Here is an 18,991-nt window from a genome sequence, read left to right on the forward strand (position 1 = left end):
TTAGTGTGTGCTGCCCTCTTGTGTTTGTATATGGCATTGTACTAATGGAGACTTCAAACAGTTGTTTCACAGATAGAACAATGAGACTAATATTTCACCACATGTATAAATGTGAAGCATCCGGTTGGCGTTTCCACTCTACCAAATATGGTGATGAGAGGAAGCCCAGTGGCCGGCAATGGGGGAAGATGGAGTGAGATGTATTTTGGCCAACCTTCTGCTAATATTCTCATCGATTAAACATTTGATCTCAATACAGTTTTCTGTTTGAGTTATTGCACATGTGCACTTCAAAGAGTAGGCGTTTCCTAACGGAAATATGCGAATACTTGCCCGAACGTGGCTTGGCTCTGCCCACCTCCTTGCTTGTTCCGCCCACTATGATTAATTTGCTTCCATTGGAAATGACAGGTTGTGGTCTAACTTTAGTTAATAAAAAAAATCTTTGGTTATTTTCTCATCAAGTGTTCACAATTTAATAGGGAGTATATAGTATCTTTGCAGTACAAATAGATACATCACTGACTTTACATGAATGTAGTTTCCAGTGCTTTGACCTGCGTGTACACTACATGACCAAAAGTATGTGGACACCAGTTTGTCGACCATCTCATTTCAAAATCATGGGCATTAATATGGAGTTGGTCCCCCCTTTGCTGCTATAACAGCCTCCACTTTTCTGGGAAGGCTTTCCACTAGATGTTGGAACATTGCTGCGGGGACTTGCTTTCATTCAGCCACAAGAGCATTAGTGAGGTCGGGCACTGATGTTGGGCGATTAGGCCTGGCTCGCAGTCGGCGTTCCAATTCATCCTGAAGGTGTTCGATGGGGTTGAGGTCAGGGCTCTGTGCAGGCCAGTCAAGTTCTTCCACATCAATCTCGATGATGTGCGAGGTCCATCCATTTCTGTATGGACCTCGCTTTGTGCACGGGGGCATTGTCATGCTAAAACAGGAAAGGGCCTTCCCCAAACTGTTGCCACAAAGTTGGAAGCACAGAATCGTCTAGAATGTTATTGTATGCTGTAGCATTAAGATTTCCCTTCACTGGAACTAAGGGGTCCAAACCATGAAAAACAGCCCCAGACCATTATTCCTCCTCCATCAAACTTTACAGTTGGCACTATGCATTGGGGCAGGTAGCGTTCTCCTGGCATCCGCCAAACCCAGATTTGTCCGTCGGACTGCCAGATGGTAAAGCGTGATTCATCACTCCAGAGAATGCATTTTCACTGCTACAGAGTCCAATGGCGGTGAGCTTTACACCACTCCAGCCAACACTTGGCATTGCGCATGGTGATCTTAGGCTTGTCTGCGGCTCCTCGGCAATGGAAAACCATTTGATGATGCTCCCGACGAACAGTTCTTGTGCTGACGTTGCTTCCAGAGGCAGTTTGGAACTCGGTAGTGAGTGTTGCAACCGAGGACAGACAATTTTTATGTGCAACGCACTTCAGCACTCGGCAGTTCCATTCTGTGAGCTTGTGTGGCCTACCACTTCGGGGCTAAGCCGTTGTTGCTCCTAGACGTTTCCACTTCACAATAACAGCACTTACAGTTGACCGGGGCAGTTCTAGCACGGCAGAAATTTGAGGAACTGACTTGTTGGAAAGGTGGCATCCTATGACGGTGCCACGTTGAAAGTCACTGAGCTTTTCAGTAAGGCCATTTTCCTGTCAATGTTTGTCTATGGAGATTGCATGGCTGTGTGCTGGATTTTCTACACCTGCCAGCAACGGGTGTGGCTGAAATAGCCGAATCCACTAATTTGAAGGGGTGTCTACATACTTCTTTTTATATAGAGTGTACATCCAGTTTAACCTCTGGAATATCAATTTCTTTCAACTGCTTGTTGAATAAACAGTGTTTTTCCAGGCTGGAGAATATTTTTTAATTAATTGGGGTATGCGTATGCATGCAAAGGCAGCTAACACTGAGCACATGTATTTTGGATGGGCATCATAGAGCACTGGAATATTGACCATGCCTTTGCTGAGATCAAATGTTAATTCCTTACAAGCATATGAGACATGGAACCTGCCCTTGTGCTATGCACTCCAAACCTATACACTGTTAAAGAAACATGGTCTGCTTTACGTTTGTTTCAAAAAAAGAAATGACATTTACAAGTCACAATTTAATTGGAATACATCTTAGCTCTGACTAGATTTATCAAGACATGATTCATAGCCATTTCAAACCTCTGCATGACATTGTGCAGGTAAGCACCATCACTCAGAGCCTCAGGGCTATAGCAGAGAACATGAAATATGAAAAGATTGTTCTCTCTACATTCCTATATCACAGTCGTTCAATGGTTTAGAATGAAAAACAAAGTTGGTTTAGCGCCACTGCTGTGAATTCAGCAGCTGATCTGGTATCTGGCCTAGCAGAGAATACAGTCAGGAGAGTCCATTCAACGACATAGGTGGGGAGTACAGGAGGCTGCTGAGGGGAGGACAGCTCATAATAATGGCTGAAATGAAATGAATGGAATGGTATAAACCATATGGAAAACATGTTTCACTTGTTCCATACCATTCCATTTATTCCGTTCCAGCCATGACTATGAGCCCGTCCTTCCCAATTAAGATGCCACCAGCCACCTGTGGTGGGGAGGGTATTCACATGTGTCTGGCACATGGAGGCTCAATACGCATGTATAATATGTAGGTAACGGATGTCTCTCTAAAGGCTGTGGACTTCCCCAGGGATCTCTCTCCTTTCATCATCAGAGGGGGTGACTTCAGTGAAAGAAGGGGAAACCAAACTATCTTATTATCCTGAACAGAGCAACACTCCAGTTGCTGTAAGATACAGTGCATTCGGAAAGTATTCAGACCCCTTGACTTTTTCTACATGTTGTTACGTTAGTCTTATTTTAAAATGGATTCAATAGGTTTTTTTCCCTCATCAATCTACACACAATACCCCATAATGACAAAGCAGAAACAGGTTTTTGGAAAATTTTGCAAATTCTTTCCTTAATGTGTTTGAGCCAATCAGTTGTGACAAGGTAGGGGTGGTATACAGAAGATAGCCCTATTTGGTAAAAGACCAAGTCCATATTATGGCAAGAACAGCTCAAATAAGCAAAGAGAAACGACAGTCCATTACTTTAAGACATGAAGGTCAGTCAATGCGGAACATTTCAAGAACATTGAACGTTTCTTCAAGTGCAGCCGCAAAAACCATCAAGCTCAATGATGAAACTGGCTCTCATGAGGACCGCCACAGGATAGGAAGACCCAGAGTTACTTCTGCTGCAGAGGATAAGTTCATTAGAGTTACCAGCCTCAGAAACAGCAGCCCATATAAATGCTTCACAGAGTTCAACAGACACATCTCAACATCAACTGTTCAGAGGACACTGCGTGAATCAGGCCTTCATGGTCGAATTGCTGCTAAGAAACCACTACTAAAGGACACCAATAAGAAGAAGAGGCTTGTTTGGGTCAAGAAACACGAGCAATGGACATTAGACCGATGGAAATCTGTCCTTTGGTCTGATGCAGAGTAGGTGAATGGATTATCTCCGCATGTGTGGTTCCCACCGTGAAGCATGGAGGAGGAGGAGGTGTGATGGTGTGTTGGTGCTCTGCTGGTGACACTGTCAGTGATTTATTTAGAATTCAAGGCACACTTAACCAGCATGGCTACCACAGCATTCTGCAGCAATACACCATAACATCTGGTTTTGGGCTTAGTAGGACTATCATTTGTTTTTCAACAGGACAATGACCCAACACACCTCCAGGCTGTGTAAGGGCTATTTTACCAAGAAGGAGAGTGATGGAGTGCAGCATCAACAATCTGGCCTCAACAATCACCCGACCTCAACCAAATTGAGATGGTTTGGGATGAGTTGGACCACAGAGTGAAGGAAAAGCAGCCAACAAGTGCTCAGCATATGTGGAACTTCTTCAAGACTGTTGGAAAAGCATAGCAGGTGAAGCTGGTTGAGAGAATGCCAAGAGTGTGCAAAGCTGACATCAAGGCAAAGGGTGGCTACTTTGAAGAATCTAAAACATATTTATGTTTGTTTTAAAAACACTTTTTTTGTTTACTACATGATTCCATGTGTTATTTCATAGTTTTGATGTCTTCATTATTATTCTACAATGTAGAAAATAGTAAAAATAAAGAAAAACCCTTGAATGAGTAGATGTGCCAGAACTGGTATTCAGACCCTTTACTAAGTACTTTGTTGAAGAACCTTTGGCAGCGATTACAGCCTTGATTCTTCTTGGGTATGACGCTACAAGCTGAAACGTAACAAAATGTGGAAAAGTCAAGGGGTCTGAATACTTGCCAAATGCACTGTATCTCCTACAAATATTGAAAGTCATGGAATTTCCCATTTCTATCACACCATTATGACATTTCATGTTCTATAAATGAATTCATCCAGAACACCCTGGCTATTTACAAATGGATAAAATGCAACTATACACGTGCAGTATTGAACAACCCTGTTGGAGAGTAAAATTCAGGTCGATTAATACATGTTGTAGCTTTCCTTTCGAGCAAATGGTTAGTTTCCTGCTGCATAGATACTTTGAACTTAGGAGGCTCTTTAAATTGCTCTCAGATATGGTCTGCTTGCATTAACGTTGTATATGGACATTGGGCCTGGCAGAAAATGGGATCATAGCTAACCCAAAATGTTAAATGGGGAGGGTGGAAACTGGCATTGAGAAAAAAAATTTTTTTTAGAGGTACTAAAGGTTGTGGTTGGAAGATATAACGGTTAGATAACGGTTAGAGTCCAATAGTCTGGGAAGAAATATTGGACACGTGCAGAATGTTGCTTAAGATCATGTTAAAACTACAAGCATATGACCCTACAGTATGAAGGTATTAATAAACTAAAGAAAAAACTACTCTAGAACAGCTGACCCCATTTAAAGCTTGGTGTTCACAACATCAGGAGGTGCTATCGTTGTGTAGATGTCAATGTTTAAGGGGTGGGCTTACTGTTAAAGCCAATGGAGTAGATAAAACTTCTTTCTCATGGGAACGATTATGGTGGATGGCCAGGGTAGTTAAAAAAGGTGATATCTTATACAGTACCTTGTGTCCCCAACTGTGCATTTAATATGAGCAACGATGAAGAAAACGGCAAATGAAAAACACTGATGTTAGGCATCTCACAGTGCAGCCTACCCAACACTCAACTGTAGAAATTCCCTGTTGATACTCATGTAGAACTGATTCAGTCCACGCAAGCTTTGGTTCCATCTGTGATGAAAAGGATGATGGCAATACACTATAGTGTTCTTGGTTGTTCATGTGTCTGGTGGTGCCATCAGTCTCGCACCAAAAGCAGAGGAGGCATTGCACACAGCCAGTAATACAACACAGGCTTTCCTCAGTGTACTGGTTCTTTCCATAGACAAGGTGGAATGAGCTGTGATAGATTTGGTGTTTCCCTTGTATTGAACACCCCCCCCCCCTGAAAGTTGTGTGAGCTCTCCAGACTCCAGAACACAGAACAGATGTGTAAAGTTTGAGGTGTGTTCCTTCTGTGGGGCACAAGATGAAGCATAAATACAGGGAGGACAATGAAATCATAAAACAGGCAATTTCTTGTCTTTCGAGTGCCTGTAACAGGTAAGACAGACGCCAGGAAGGTTACTGTGGAAAGTAGCTGTATTCATGTTTTATTCAGTGGTAGACTAGAGCAGAAATGGCCTTCCAGTAGTCAGAATGGGAGTGAGAGAGAACTATAATGTGACAAGATTGGGAGCTAGTGGGACCTAATGTTACAGGACTGCATGGGCTGTGAGGAGTGAAGCCAATGAGACAGACAGGCTAATCAGCAGAGGCACCGGCGGCCGCTCTTGGTGACCTCTTCTGAGGAGTGCACCACGTTGGGCACCAAGCCACTCTTCACCCCCTCCCAGCCCTCCTGGATGTTGATGTCACCGCTCTTCACGAGCTCGAAGATGTCCCGCGTTAGCTCAGTGAAGGCCTTTTCCACGTTGATGGCGTCGCGAGCCGATGTCTCCACGTAGCGCATACCATAGGTACCTGCCAGCTTCTCAGCCTCTTGCTGGCTCACCTGCCTCTGGGGCTCCAGGTCGCACTTGTGGCCCACCAACAGAAAGACGATGCTGTGAGGCTGGACGTGACTCCGGGCCTCCTCCAGCCACTCATGCACATTCTGGAAGGAGCGACGGTTGGTGATGTCGAACAGCAGCAGCCCCCCAACAGAGTTACGGTAATACGCCCTGGTAATAGACCTAGAGCGGGTGAGAGGATAAGCAAAGAAGAGGGACAGCATTTAGATAAATGGTAAATACACTGAAAAATATAACATGTTGTCATGACGTGGCCCTTTCTGTGTATAGATCGTGGCTTCTCACTCTCTCCTACTGTTCTGTTATCTCAGGTCATAAATTCCTGGCGGAGACTCGCTCCCCCTTTTCATGCAGTATGGAGAGAGAGACTTCCACAGTAGAACAAAGGAACTCCTGCTAAATTCTACTACAATACAGAATTTGAGACTGGAACAATATCCATGTTTTGGAGAATGTGTAAACGGTCGGTGGAGAAGCCAGCTACGATCCGGTCCGTTTTGTTTCATGTTTGTAACCTCATGAAAGACAATACAGCCACATTACCCTAACTCTGTTTATACAGGTGCCTCCGTTATGAGGTTTGCATCAAATTATTGTATAGAATGAATGAGTAAAGATGAAACTATTTGTGAAATGATGTAATGTGATGTTAAACCTTTAATGTGAGAGAATTGTAATCCCCTTTAAAGTTGAACTAAGTCATTGGCCCGCCCCCGTGAGCATAGACATGATCAGGCGTCATAGAACCTCCTTTTCTACTGTTATGAATAAAACCCCCTCCTGAGGAAATCCTCTTCAGACCACGCATACCTCTGTGTCAGCTGAGGTGGCACAGGTTTGAGTACCAAGATTGAGCAAACCCACAGCGTGAGCTGTGATTGTGAATAGTTTAGACTGAGCAAACCCACAGCGTGAGCTGTGATTGTGAATAGTTTAGACTGAGCAAACCCACAGCGTGAGCTGTGATTGTGAATAGTTTAGACTGAGAAAACCCACAGCGTGAGCTGTGATTGCGAATAGTTTAGACTGAGCAAACCCACAGCGTGAGCTGTGATTGTGAATAGTTTAGACTGAGAAAACCCACAGCGTGAGCTGTGATTGTGAATAGTTTAGACTGAGCAAACCCACAGCGTGAGCTGTGATTGTGAATAGTTTAGACTGAGCAAACCCACAGCGTGAGCTGTGATTGCGAATAGTTTAGACTGAACAAACCCACAGCGTGTGCTGTGATTGTGAATAGTTTAGACTGAGCAAACCCACAGCGTGAGCTGTGATTGTGAATAGTTTAGACTGAGCAAACCCACAGCATGAGCTGTGATTGCGAATAGTTTAGACTGAGCAAACCCACAGCATGAGATGTGATTGTGAATAGTTTAGACTGAGCAAACCCACAGCATGAGCTGTGATTGTAGTGGTTGAATTCCTAACCATACCACATGGAACATTGGCTACACGGCTGGAAATGGTTAAAATCTGAGACTATCTATCCCGACAGAATAAGAGCAAATCTTAGATACTAATTAATAGTCGGCAGCCCTTCTCAGTCCACACCCACTTCCCTTTGTCCACCAAGCCGTCACATCGCCTTAGCCCACTAGGGAACCTCCCCTATCCTGTGTTAGTAACCAATATCTACTGTTTTGATTGTTTATGCATTTCTGTGATTATTTAGTTAGTTAGTAAATAAATGATTAAGCCAATTGGTGTATGGACGATTTATAGTAAAGGCTGGGTTCGTGCAGATGACCAACAATTTATGACATTTGGAATGAGACTGACGTGAGGTAAATAATAATTCATTAATAAGAAGACTAATTGATCAGATATTAAAATATCTGAAGAGTTATATTAGAAAAATTATAACTTTGTAATCTGAAGATTTCCCTGTTGCCCCGACTTCCTGGTTAATTACATTTACATGATTAGTTTAATCACGTAATTATAATTACAGAGAATTAATGATGCCAAAGACACGACAATGTAAAGTCTTGGTCCCATGTTTCATGAGCTGAAATACAAGATCCCAGAAATGTTCCATACTCACAAAAAGCTTATTTATCTCAAATTTGGTGCACAAGTTTGTTTACATCCCTGTTAGTGAGCATTTCTCCTTTGCCAAGATAATCCATCCACCTGACAGGTGTAGCAAATCAAGAAGCTGATTAAACAGCATGATCATTACACATTGTGCTGGGGACAATAAAAGGCCACTCTAAAATGGGCAGTTTTGTCACACAACACAGTGCCACAGATGTCTCAAGTTTTGAGGGAGCGTGCAGTTGGCATGCTGTCTGCAGGAATTTCCACCAGAGATGTTGCCAGAGAATTTAATGTTCATTTCTCTAACATAAGTTGCAACCAACATTGTTTTAGAGAATTTGGCTGTTCTTCCAACCAGTCTCACAACCGCAGACCATGTGTATGGCGTCATGTGGGTGAGCGTTTTGCTGATGTCAACATTGTGAACAGAGTGCCCCATGGTGGCGGTGGGGTTATGGTATGGGCAGGCATAAGCTACGGACAACAAACACAATTGCATTTTATCAATGGCGATTTGAATGCACAGAGATACAGTGACGAGGTCCTGAGGCCCATTGTGTGGCCCATTTTTTTTAAGGTATCTGTAACCAACAAATACATATCTGTACTCCCAGTCATGTGAAATCCACACATTAGGGCCTAATGAATTTATTTCAATTGACCGATTTCCTCATATGAACCGTGACTCAATAAAATCTTTGAAATTGTTGCATGTTGCGTTTATATTTTGGTTCAGTATATAAGTGTGGCGGTCAGTGCAGTTTAAACAGAGGATGTGACATGGAGAACAGTGGAGGTCAGTGCTGTTTAAACAGAGGATGTGACATGGAGAATAGTGGAGAACAGTGGAGGTCAGTGCTGTTTAAACAGAGGATGTGACATGGAGAATAGTGGAGAACAGTGGAGGTCAGGGCTGTTTAAACAGAGGATGTGACATGGAGAACAGTGGAGGTCAGTGCTGTTTAAACAGAGGATGTGACAGGGAGAACAGTGGAGAACAGTGGAGGTCAGTGCTGTTTAAACAGAGGATGTGACATGGAGAACAGTGGAGAACAGTGGAGGTCAGTGCTGTTTAAACAGAGGATGTGACATGGAGAACAGTGGAGATCAGCGCTGTTTAAACAGAGGATGTGACATGGAGAACAGTGGAGGTCAGTGCTGTTTAAACAGAGGATGTGACATGGAGAACAGTGGAGATCAGTGCTGTTTAAACAGAGGATGTGACATGGAGAACAGTGGAGGTCAGCGCTGTTTAAACAGAGGATGTGACATGGAGAACAGTGGAGGTCAGCGCTGTTTAAACAGAGGATGTGACATGGAGAACAGTGGAGATCAGCGCTGTTTAAACAGAGGATGTGACATGGAGAACAGTGGAGGTCAGCGCTGTTTAAACAGAGGATGTGACATGGAGAACAGTGGAGGTCAGCGCTGTTTAAACAGAGGATGTGACATGGAGAACAGTGGAGGTCAGCGCTGTTTAAACAGAGGATGTGACATGGAGAACAGTGGAGGTCAGCGCTGTTTAAACAGAGGATGTGACATGGAGAACAGTGGAGGTCAGCGCTGTTTAAACAGAGGATGTGACATGGAGAACAGTGGAGGTCAGCGCTGTTTAAACAGAGGATGTGACATGGAGAACAGTGGAGATCAGTGCTGTTTAAACAGAGGATGTGACATGGAGAACAGTGGAGGTCAGCGCTGTTTAAACAGAGGATGTGACATGGAGAACAGTGGAGGTCAGCGCTGTTTAAACAGAGGATGTGACATGGAGAACAGTGGAGGTCAGCGCTGTTTAAACAGAGGATGTGACATGGAGAACAGTGGAGATCAGTGCTGTTTAAACAGAGGATGTGACATGGAGAACAGTGGAGGTCAGCGCTGTTTAAACAGAGGATGTGACATGGAGAACAGTGGAGATCAGTGCTGTTTAAACAGAGGATGTGACATGGAGAACAGTGGAGGTCAGCGCTGTTTAAACAGAGGATGTGACATGGAGAACAGTGGAGATCAGTGCTGTTTAAACAGAGGATGTGACATGGAGAACAGTGGAGGTCAGCGCTGTTTAAACAGAGGATGTGACATGGAGAACAGTGGAGGTCAGCGCTGTTTAAACAGAGGATGTGACATGGAGAACAGTGGAGATCAGCGCTGTTTAAACAGAGGATGTGACATGGAGAACAGTGGAGGTCAGCGCTGTTTAAACAGAGGATGTGACATGGAGAACAGTGGAGGTCAGCGCTGTTTAAACAGAGGATGTGACATGGAGAACAGTGGAGATCAGTGCTGTTTAAACAGAGGATGTGACATGGAGAACAGTGGAGGTCAGCGCTGTTTAAACAGAGGATGTGACATGGAGAACAGTGGAGGTCAGCGCTGTTTAAACAGAGGATGTGACATGGAGAACAGTGGAGGTCAGCGCTGTTTAAACAGAGGATGTGACATGGAGAACAGTGGAGATCAGTGCTGTTTAAACAGAGGATGTGACATGGAGAACAGTGGAGATCAGTGCTGTTTAAACAGAGGATGTGACATGGAGAACAGTGGAGGTCAGCGCTGTTTAAACAGAGGATGTGACATGGAGAACAGTGGAGGTCAGCGCTGTTTAAACAGAGGATGTGACATGGAGAACAGTGGAGGTCAGCGCTGTTTAAACAGAGGATGTGACATGGAGAACAGTGGAGATCAGTGCTGTTTAAACAGAGGATGTGACATGGAGAACAGTGGAGATCAGTGCTTTTTGATTTTTTTTTTTTTTTAAGAATTCATGTGCATGGCCTTATTTCTATTACAGCATATTGGATTACTCTCACTCTCATTCATATTCCATTCACCCAGTCAATATAACAGCGATAGGTTTAGGCTACAACATGATACTCAAATTTTCCCTTTACCCATCATGAGGTTCCTACAACCTAGCCTATGAATGAAAGTTTACAATGTAGGTGCACACAGGTTGAGAGACAAATTTGAGGCGAGTGACATTCAATACCGCCGTGCACACTCTTGCCTGCATCTAGCTGATATAGGGTGTAATCATTAGTCCACCAGTTGCAAATGGTAGTTTCTATTGGACAAATACAGGTATGTTTATACCCGTTTTATTCCATTTGCTTCTGTTTAAGAAATGTTTTTCAACAGAATCGGCAGTATGAATACACCCCTGATCAGAGTTCACTCATAACAGCCACATTGTCGCTTGTGGACTTCAATGCACAACAAATCAGCTGTATGTGACCAGGTGAAAAACCCTTTCCAAGACAAACCTCTATAAACAGCCTACATCGTTGTCACCATATTAGCTAAAGTAATGTCCTAGTCAGCATAGCTAATAGAACTAATGCGTTAGTAAACCCGCTACAGTCATGCAGTAACGTTAGTGTACAGTCAGCTAGCAGTTACACGGCGGGCCCCGGTGGCAATAAATGAGTAATACCAAAAGCTTACTTTGACTTGGAAGAGTTTCAGGGTTGTGTTGAAAAGTTATAGCCAGCTAGCTAACATAGCATCCCTCTGTTTGAGCAGAGTGATTCAGTAGGCTAAACTAGTTAGCTGCATTACTAGCTAAGTAAGTGAAACAGATGGGTCCCGGGAAGGTGTGAGCGGTGGTGGATTGGCCCCAACCTACGTCCAGAGTACAGTTGCAGCGTTTCCTGGGATTCACCAACTTTTATCGTCGCTTTATCCGGGGCTACAGCATCCTGGCTTCCCCCCGTCTACACTCACCTCTCCCAAGGTTCTGTTCACTTGGTCCCCAGCTGCTGACCGGGCGTTCCGGGATCTTAAACACCGCATCACCACAGCTCCCATCTTGGTTCATCCTGACCCGTCCCGCCAGTTCGTGGTGGAGGCCGATGTTTTGGATGTCGGAGTGGGGGCTGTCCTGTCCCAGGGGTCTGCCCTGGACCTCAGGTTACATCCCTGCGCCTTATTCTCTGACCGCCTCAACGGCATGGAGAGGAACTACGATGTGGGGAATCGTGAGCTTCTCGCGGTGAAGATGGCGTTGGAACATCCATTCATTGTGTGGACCGAACACAAGAACATGGAATATCTCCACACCGACAAGCGCCTCAATTCCAGGCAGGTTAGGTGGGACCTACTGTTCACCCGGTTCAACTTCTCCCTCTCCTACCGGCTGTGCTGTCACGTCGCTATAGTCCCACGACTACTACCCCGGAACCTGAGACCATCCTTCCCACCTCGTGCCTGGCGACGGCACTCAGCTGGTTAGAGAAGCAGGTTCGGGAGGCATAGTGTTCCCAGCCGAACCCTGAGGGGGGGGGGTCCAGATAACCGGATGTTTGTGCCTGACGCGATGCTTGCCTACCACCCGGGCTCCCGTCGGACCCTGGCTTTTGTGAGACAACGCTTTAGGTGGCCTACCATGGTTCCTGACATCTCACATTCTTCACCGCATGCACGGTCTGTGCGCAGAACAAGACTCCTCGGCAAGCTCCGGTTGGTCTCCTCCAAACTCTGCCTGTCCCTCACCGTCCCTGGTCTCACATCTCCCTGGACTTTGTCACGGGTCTCCCCCCATCTGATGACAACACCGCCATCCTGACCGTGATCGGTTTTCCAAAGCCGCCCACTTCATTCCTCTCCCCAAGCTACCCTCTACCAAAGAGATGGCCCAGCTCATGGTGCAGCAAGTCTTCCGGATCAATGGACTGCCAGTTGACATGGTCTCTGACCGGGGTCCTCAGTTCTCGTCCTGGAAGGCGTTCTGCACCCTCATTGGGTCATCGGCCAGCCTGTCCTCCGGGTTCCACTCCCAGTCCAACGGCCAGTCAGCGCGAGCCAACCAAGACCTTGAGACGACTCTGCGCTGCCTGGTCTCCGCCAACCCCACCACCTGGAGCCAGCAGCTTGTGTGGGTCGAATACACCTGCAACACCCTTCCCTGCTCTGCCACGGGCCTATCACTTTTCGAGTGTTCCCTGGGGTATCAGCCCCCGCTCTTCCCTGAGCAGAAAGAAGGGGTCAGCATACCTTCGGCCAAGATGTTTGTCGTCGTACCTGAAGGAGAGCCCGGTCGGTCCTTCCTTAAGACCACCTCCAGGTATTGACGACAAGCGAATCACCACCGGACCCCGGCTCCACGGTATCATCTCGTGCAGAAGGTATGGCTGTCCACCCAGGATCTGCCCCTCCGAGTGGAATCCCGCAAACTCCCCCCCGGTTTATCGTCCCTTTTCCCATCGCCAAGGTGATTAGCCCCTCTGCTGTTCGTCTTCTGTAGCCCCGTACCCTCCTTATACATCCCCCCTTTCATGTGTCCAGAGTTAAATCCATGTCTCACAGCCCCTTGTCTCCTGTTTCCTGCCCTTCTGTATCTTGCCCCACCTCACTGGATTATTGACCCCTGCCTGCCCTGACCCTGAGACTGCCTGCTGTTCTGGACCCTTTGCACCCTCTCTGGATAATTGACCCCTGCCTGCCTTTGAACTGTCATTTGCCTGCCCCTGTATTAGAAATAAACGTTTGTTCCTTCGACACTGTCTGCATCTGGGTTTTCCTGAAACGTGATAGAAACTGAAAGTGAAAAAATGACTCTCTCACTCTATTTCTCTATTGCTTTTTCATTTTGTAAGAAATGAATTAGTTAAAAACTGTTCAACTATTGTCTTTCCCTCTCTTTGAGTCAACTACTCACCACATGTTATACACTGCAGTGCTAGCTAGCTGTAGCTTATGCTTTCAGTACTAGATTCATTATTTGATCCTTTGATTGGGTGGACAACCTGTCAGTTCATGCTGCAAGAGTTTTGATAGGCTGGAGGATGTCCTCCAAAAGTTGTCATAATTACTGTGTAAGTCTATGGAAGGGGGTGAGAAACATGAGCCTCCTTGAATTTGGATTGAAGTCAATGTACCCAGAGGAGGACGGAAGCTAGCTGTCCTCCAGCTACACCATGGTGCTACCCTACAGAGTGCTGTTGAGGCTACTGTAGACCTTTGCAAAATAGTGTGATGAGACAAATTATAGATAAAATGATATATTGTTATACACTACCAGTCAAAAGTTTTTCAACACTTACTCATTCAAGGGTTTTTCTTTATTTTTACTATTTTCTACATTTTAGAATTATCAGGAAGCAAGGTAAGACCCAGATGCAGACTGTCAAAGTAACACTATTTAATGTAACAACAGGGGCAGGCAAAGACAGGTCAAGGCAGGCAGGGGTCGAAAATCCTGGGTAAGGCAAAGGTACACGACGGCAGGCGGACTCAGGGTCAGGGACAAGCAGGGTTCAGTAATCCAGAGGTGGAACAAAGGTACAGGACGGCAGGCAGGCTCAGGTAGAGAGGTCAGGCGGGCTGATACAGGGTCAGGACAGGCAAATGTCAAAACCGGGAGGACTAGCAAAGAGAGGCTGGGAAGCGATAGGCGCTGACAGGAAAAACACTGGTAAGCTTGAATGAACAAGACGAACTGGCAACAAACAGAGAACACAGGTATAAATACACGGGATAATTGGGAAGACAGGCGACACCTGGAGGGGGGTGGAGACAAGCACAAGGACAGGCGAAGCAGATCAGGGCGTGACAAGAATAATCTTGAAGACATCAAAACTATGAAATAACATATGGAATCATGTAGCAACCAAAAAAAGTGTTAAACAAATCAGAATATATTTTCTGTTTGAGATTCTTCAAATAGCCACCCTTTGCCTTGACAGCTTTGCACACTCTTGGCATTCGCTCAACCAGCTTCATGAGGTAGTCACTTGGAATGTATTTCAATAACAGGTGTGCCTTCTTAAAAGTGAATTGGTGTAATTTATTTCATCCTTAACGCGTTTGAGCAAATCAGTTGTGTTGTGACAAGGTGGGTGGGGGTATACAGAAGAAAGCCCTATTTGGTAAAAGACCAAGTCCATATTATGGCAAGAACAGCTCAAATAAGCAAAGAGAAACGACAGTCCATCATTACTTTAAGACATGAAGGTCAGTCAATACGGAACATTTCAAGAACTTTTCAAGTTTCTTCAAGTGCAGTTGCAAAAACCATCAAGCGCTATGATGAAACTGGATCTCATGAGGACCGCCACAGGAATGGAAGACCCAGAGTTCTCTCTGCTGCAGAGAATAGGTTCATTAGTTACCAGCCTCAGAAATTGCAGCCCAAATAAATGTTTCACAGAGTTCAAGTAACAGACACACCTCAACATCAACTGTTCAGAGGAGACTGTGTGAATCAGGCCTTCATGGTCAAATTGCACATTTAACCAGCATGGCTACCACAGCATTCTGCAGCGATACGCCATCCCATCTGGTTTTGGGCTTAGTAGGACTATCATTTGTTTTTCAACAGGACAATGACCCAACACACCTCTAGGCTGTGTAAGGGTTATTTGACCAAGAAGGAGAGTGTTGGATTGCTGCATCAGATGACCTGGCCTCCACAATCCCCCGACTTCAACCAAATTGAGATGGTTTGGGATGAGTTGAACCGCAGAGTGAAGGAAAAGTAGCCAACAAGTGCTCAGCATATGTGGGAAGTCCTTCAAGACTGTTGGAAAAGCGTTAATGTAGAAAATAGTAAAAATAAAGAAAAACCCTTGAATGAGTAGGTGTTCTAAAACTTTTGACTGGTAGTGTAATAATAATTACAGGTGACTATAAAAGAAAACGTGTAATTTATTTCACACAAGTTATGTGGTCTTTACAATGGAAGATTTTATTTTTTAAATCGAAAAAGTGTCACCTGAATCGCTCTTGTCCGGCTGTGTCCCAGATTTGAAGTTTAATGCGTTTTCCTGGCTCTATCTCCACTAGGCGCGAGAAGAAGTCTACACCGACTGTGGGGTCGGACACATGCGCAAAGCGTCCCTCTGTGAATCGCCGGATCAGGCACGACTTTCCTACTGTCGAGTCCCCAATGACGATGAGTCGAAACTGGTACAGCCATATCGCTTCCATCTCTCATAGAATCTATGGGGGAAAAAATAATATATTTGACGATTAGTAAATCATGCGCATGGCCCGTCTACAGCTAATCAAATAACTTAACACTTGTTTTGACCCCAAGGGTAGGCTATCCAATCCACTATCAGTGATATCCTTATCGGGCTATTTTTTTTTTTACAAATGTAGTCCTGTGTGGTAGGCCAGCCTATATTTTTTAAACCTATTAGTGAGGATGTGTGCGCAAAACCGCGCAAAATATCGAAAACCGACTTGATTGTTTGCCCTGCTTTAAAAGCCCACAGCGCACGGTTGATTTGCTTTTTCTTGAAAAACTGTTATCTGCATTATAATTATGAGGGAAGTGCCTCTCCTCTTTCCTGGTGAATACACAGACAGCTCTTAAAAAATAACACTCGCCTATTCAGCTCACATGTGGATACACAGTTGTTGCATAGCAAAGCCGATCAAGTGCAATAATATGTGTTGACATAAAAACCGTTTTTCTTAAAAACACAATTAAAAGGGCAGTTATGCACATTTTTATGGACAAACAATAGGCTACGTATTGAATACTAATTTCACCATTGCCAAAAGCTACATAAATCTGAACGAGTCTTATAACATTTAAAACGCATTTAACTTATCTTCTTTCTGCTCTTCGTAGACAATAGTCTTAATCTAAAATCGACTTACAACGGTATTTAATTTGGCAATGTTATATTAATCCATAATACATTTTAGAACATGGTCGTGTAATAAGTTGCGTGCTATTAATTACCTTGTTAGATGAGCGATCAACGGCTGGAAATCGCAAACCCCATGATCTTGAGAAATCTCGTATATCGAAGATGCTCTCTGAAACAGTGATCCCAGCAGGCCTAGTCAAACACTGTTTTACCCCAAGCAGTGATACGCAAATAGGCCTTGTCCTAGTATCCTTTTGTATTATTTTATTCTACACAGGGAACTGTTATTGTGATGGCGAGTTTGATGTAAAATTGGCTAATGGCCGTCCTTACAACTTGTCGACGGGTTAATTTCATGGCAATTTCATGTTTAAAGATGGAGATGTTTGTGAAAATCCGCTGATGAAATGGCAGTAACAACAGCATCACATAGCATTACTCATTCCTCATCAGCACCATTACCGTAAGAACCCAGACATCAACGCAGTAATATCTCTATGCCTCAGAGGGCACTACATTGGGTGCTACAAATGGGCATTTAAATGGAGTCCTATAAAGAAGATCAGATTCGGGTTATCATACCTGACATAAAGGGATTGTCTTTGTGGGAGAAAAAACAATGACAACTGTGTGTAATGAACACGAGGGGAGACGGAGAGCTGGTTTCAAGCACAGGGTGCAGCAGGTGTTTATTGGTAAAGGACCACAGGAGGAGGCAGGTAGCTGGGTGAGGGGCAGGCAGAAGGTCATACACAGGGGGTCCAAAAAGGCAACAGTACAAGCAGGGAAAAGGCTAGTAACGTCATCTGGGAGATCAGGCAATAGGTTGATAACAGGTTATCCGATAGGCTAAAGTACATGCAGGGAATAGGTAAAAGGCATTGTTAGTGAGGCAGGCCAAAACTATCATACACTGGAGGATTAAATTACAGGGGAAACCCAGCACTCCAAATAGAAGTGTGTCACAAACAATACCTCACAAAGATGGGTGCAGGGAACTGAACTAAATAGTGTGTAATAATGACATACAGGTGTGTGAACAGGTGATTAGAATTCAGGTGATTGGAATCTGGAGAGTGAGCTGCGTTCAGGGGATCTACGTGTTTGAGAGTGTGAGTTTGAAGCAGAGGTTACACTGTGTAACCACCTGAACGATCAAAATATCTAGGGTGTGAATCATGCTCTGAGTTAGGCCTACAGTAGGCTGCAGGATATAAGAGAATGAGTGTGGCTTGGCAGTAAACCCCCCCCCCCCCCCCCGTTTATTATGACATCGGGTAGCAAGCACACTGGTCTCGAGGTGACTGGAGGGCCAGAAACTCATTGTGGAGGTGTTGCAGAGCTACCGAGTAGACCTATAACAAATATATATACACTGCTCAAAAAATAAAGGGAACACTAAAATAACACATCCTAGATCTGAATGAATTAAATCATCTTATTAAATACTTTTTTCTTTACATAGTTGAATGTGCTGACAACAAAATCACACAAAAATAATAAATGGAAATCCAATTTATCAACCCATGGAGGTCTGGATTTGGAGTCACACTCAAAATTAAAGTGGAAAACCACACTACAGGCTGATCCAACTTTGATGTAATGTCCTTAAAACAAGTCAAAATGAGGCTCAGTAGTGTGTGTGGCCTCCACGTGCCTGTATGACCTCCCTACAACGCCTGGGCATGCTCCTGATGAGGTGGCAAATGGTCTCCTGAGGGATCTCCTCCCAGACCTGGACTAAAGCATCGGCCATCTCCTGGACAGTCTGTGGTGCAACGTGGCGTTGGTGGATGGAGCGAGACATGATGTCCCAGATGTGCTCAATTGGATTCAGGTCTGGGGAACGGGCAGGCCAGTGCATAGCATCAATGCCTTCCTCTTGCAGGAACTGCTGACACACTCCAGCCACATGAGGTCTAGCATTGTCTTGCATTAGGAGGAACCCAGGGCCAACCGCACCAGCATATGGTCTCACAAGGGGTCTGAGGATCTCATGTCGGTACCTAATGGCAGTCAGGCTACCTCTGGCGAGCACATGGAGGGCTGTGCGGCCCCCCAAAGAAATGCCACCCCACACCATGACTGACCTACCGCCAAACCGGTCATGCTGGAGTATGTTGCAGGCAGCAGAACGTTCTCCACGGCATCTCCAGACTCTGTCACGTCTTTCACATTTGCTTAGTGTGAACCTGCTTTCATCTGTGAAGAGCACAGGGCGCCAGTGGCGAATTTGCCAATCTTGGTGTTCTCTGGCAAATGCCAAAC

At 44.9% G+C, this 18,991-nt stretch overlaps 1 protein-coding gene across 1 annotated transcript; it reads right to left on the minus strand.

The window, feature by feature from the left end:
- Positions 1 to 449: 449 nt before the first annotated feature.
- On the minus strand, positions 450 to 17,157 carry LOC106563684 (ras-related protein Rab-39B). Its single transcript, XM_014129482.3, has 3 exons — positions 16,816 to 17,157; positions 15,835 to 16,061; positions 450 to 6,245 (listed from the first exon to the last, which is right to left on the minus strand). The coding sequence occupies exons 2-3, from the start codon at positions 16,047 to 16,049 to the stop codon at positions 5,819 to 5,821; spliced, it is 642 nt and encodes a 213-aa protein (XP_013984957.1). The 5' UTR covers positions 16,050 to 16,061; positions 16,816 to 17,157; the 3' UTR covers positions 450 to 5,818.
- Positions 17,158 to 18,991: the final 1,834 nt, after the last annotated feature.

Source organism: Salmo salar, chromosome 11 (assembly GCF_965601325.2).
Source record: "Salmo salar chromosome 11, fSalSal1, whole genome shotgun sequence".
Taxonomy (NCBI): domain Eukaryota; kingdom Metazoa; phylum Chordata; class Actinopteri; order Salmoniformes; family Salmonidae; genus Salmo; species Salmo salar.

Excerpts from the sequence above, each read along its gene's own strand:
- LOC106563684 (XM_014129482.3), bottom strand. The coding sequence starts at position 16,049 with ATGGAAGCGATATGGCTGTACCAGTTTCGACTCATCGTCATTGGGGAC. Across the intron at positions 6,246-15,834 it reads GCCGGACAAGAGCGATTCAG|GTCTATTACCAGGGCGTATT; the intron begins GTGACACTTTTT and ends CACCCGCTCTAG.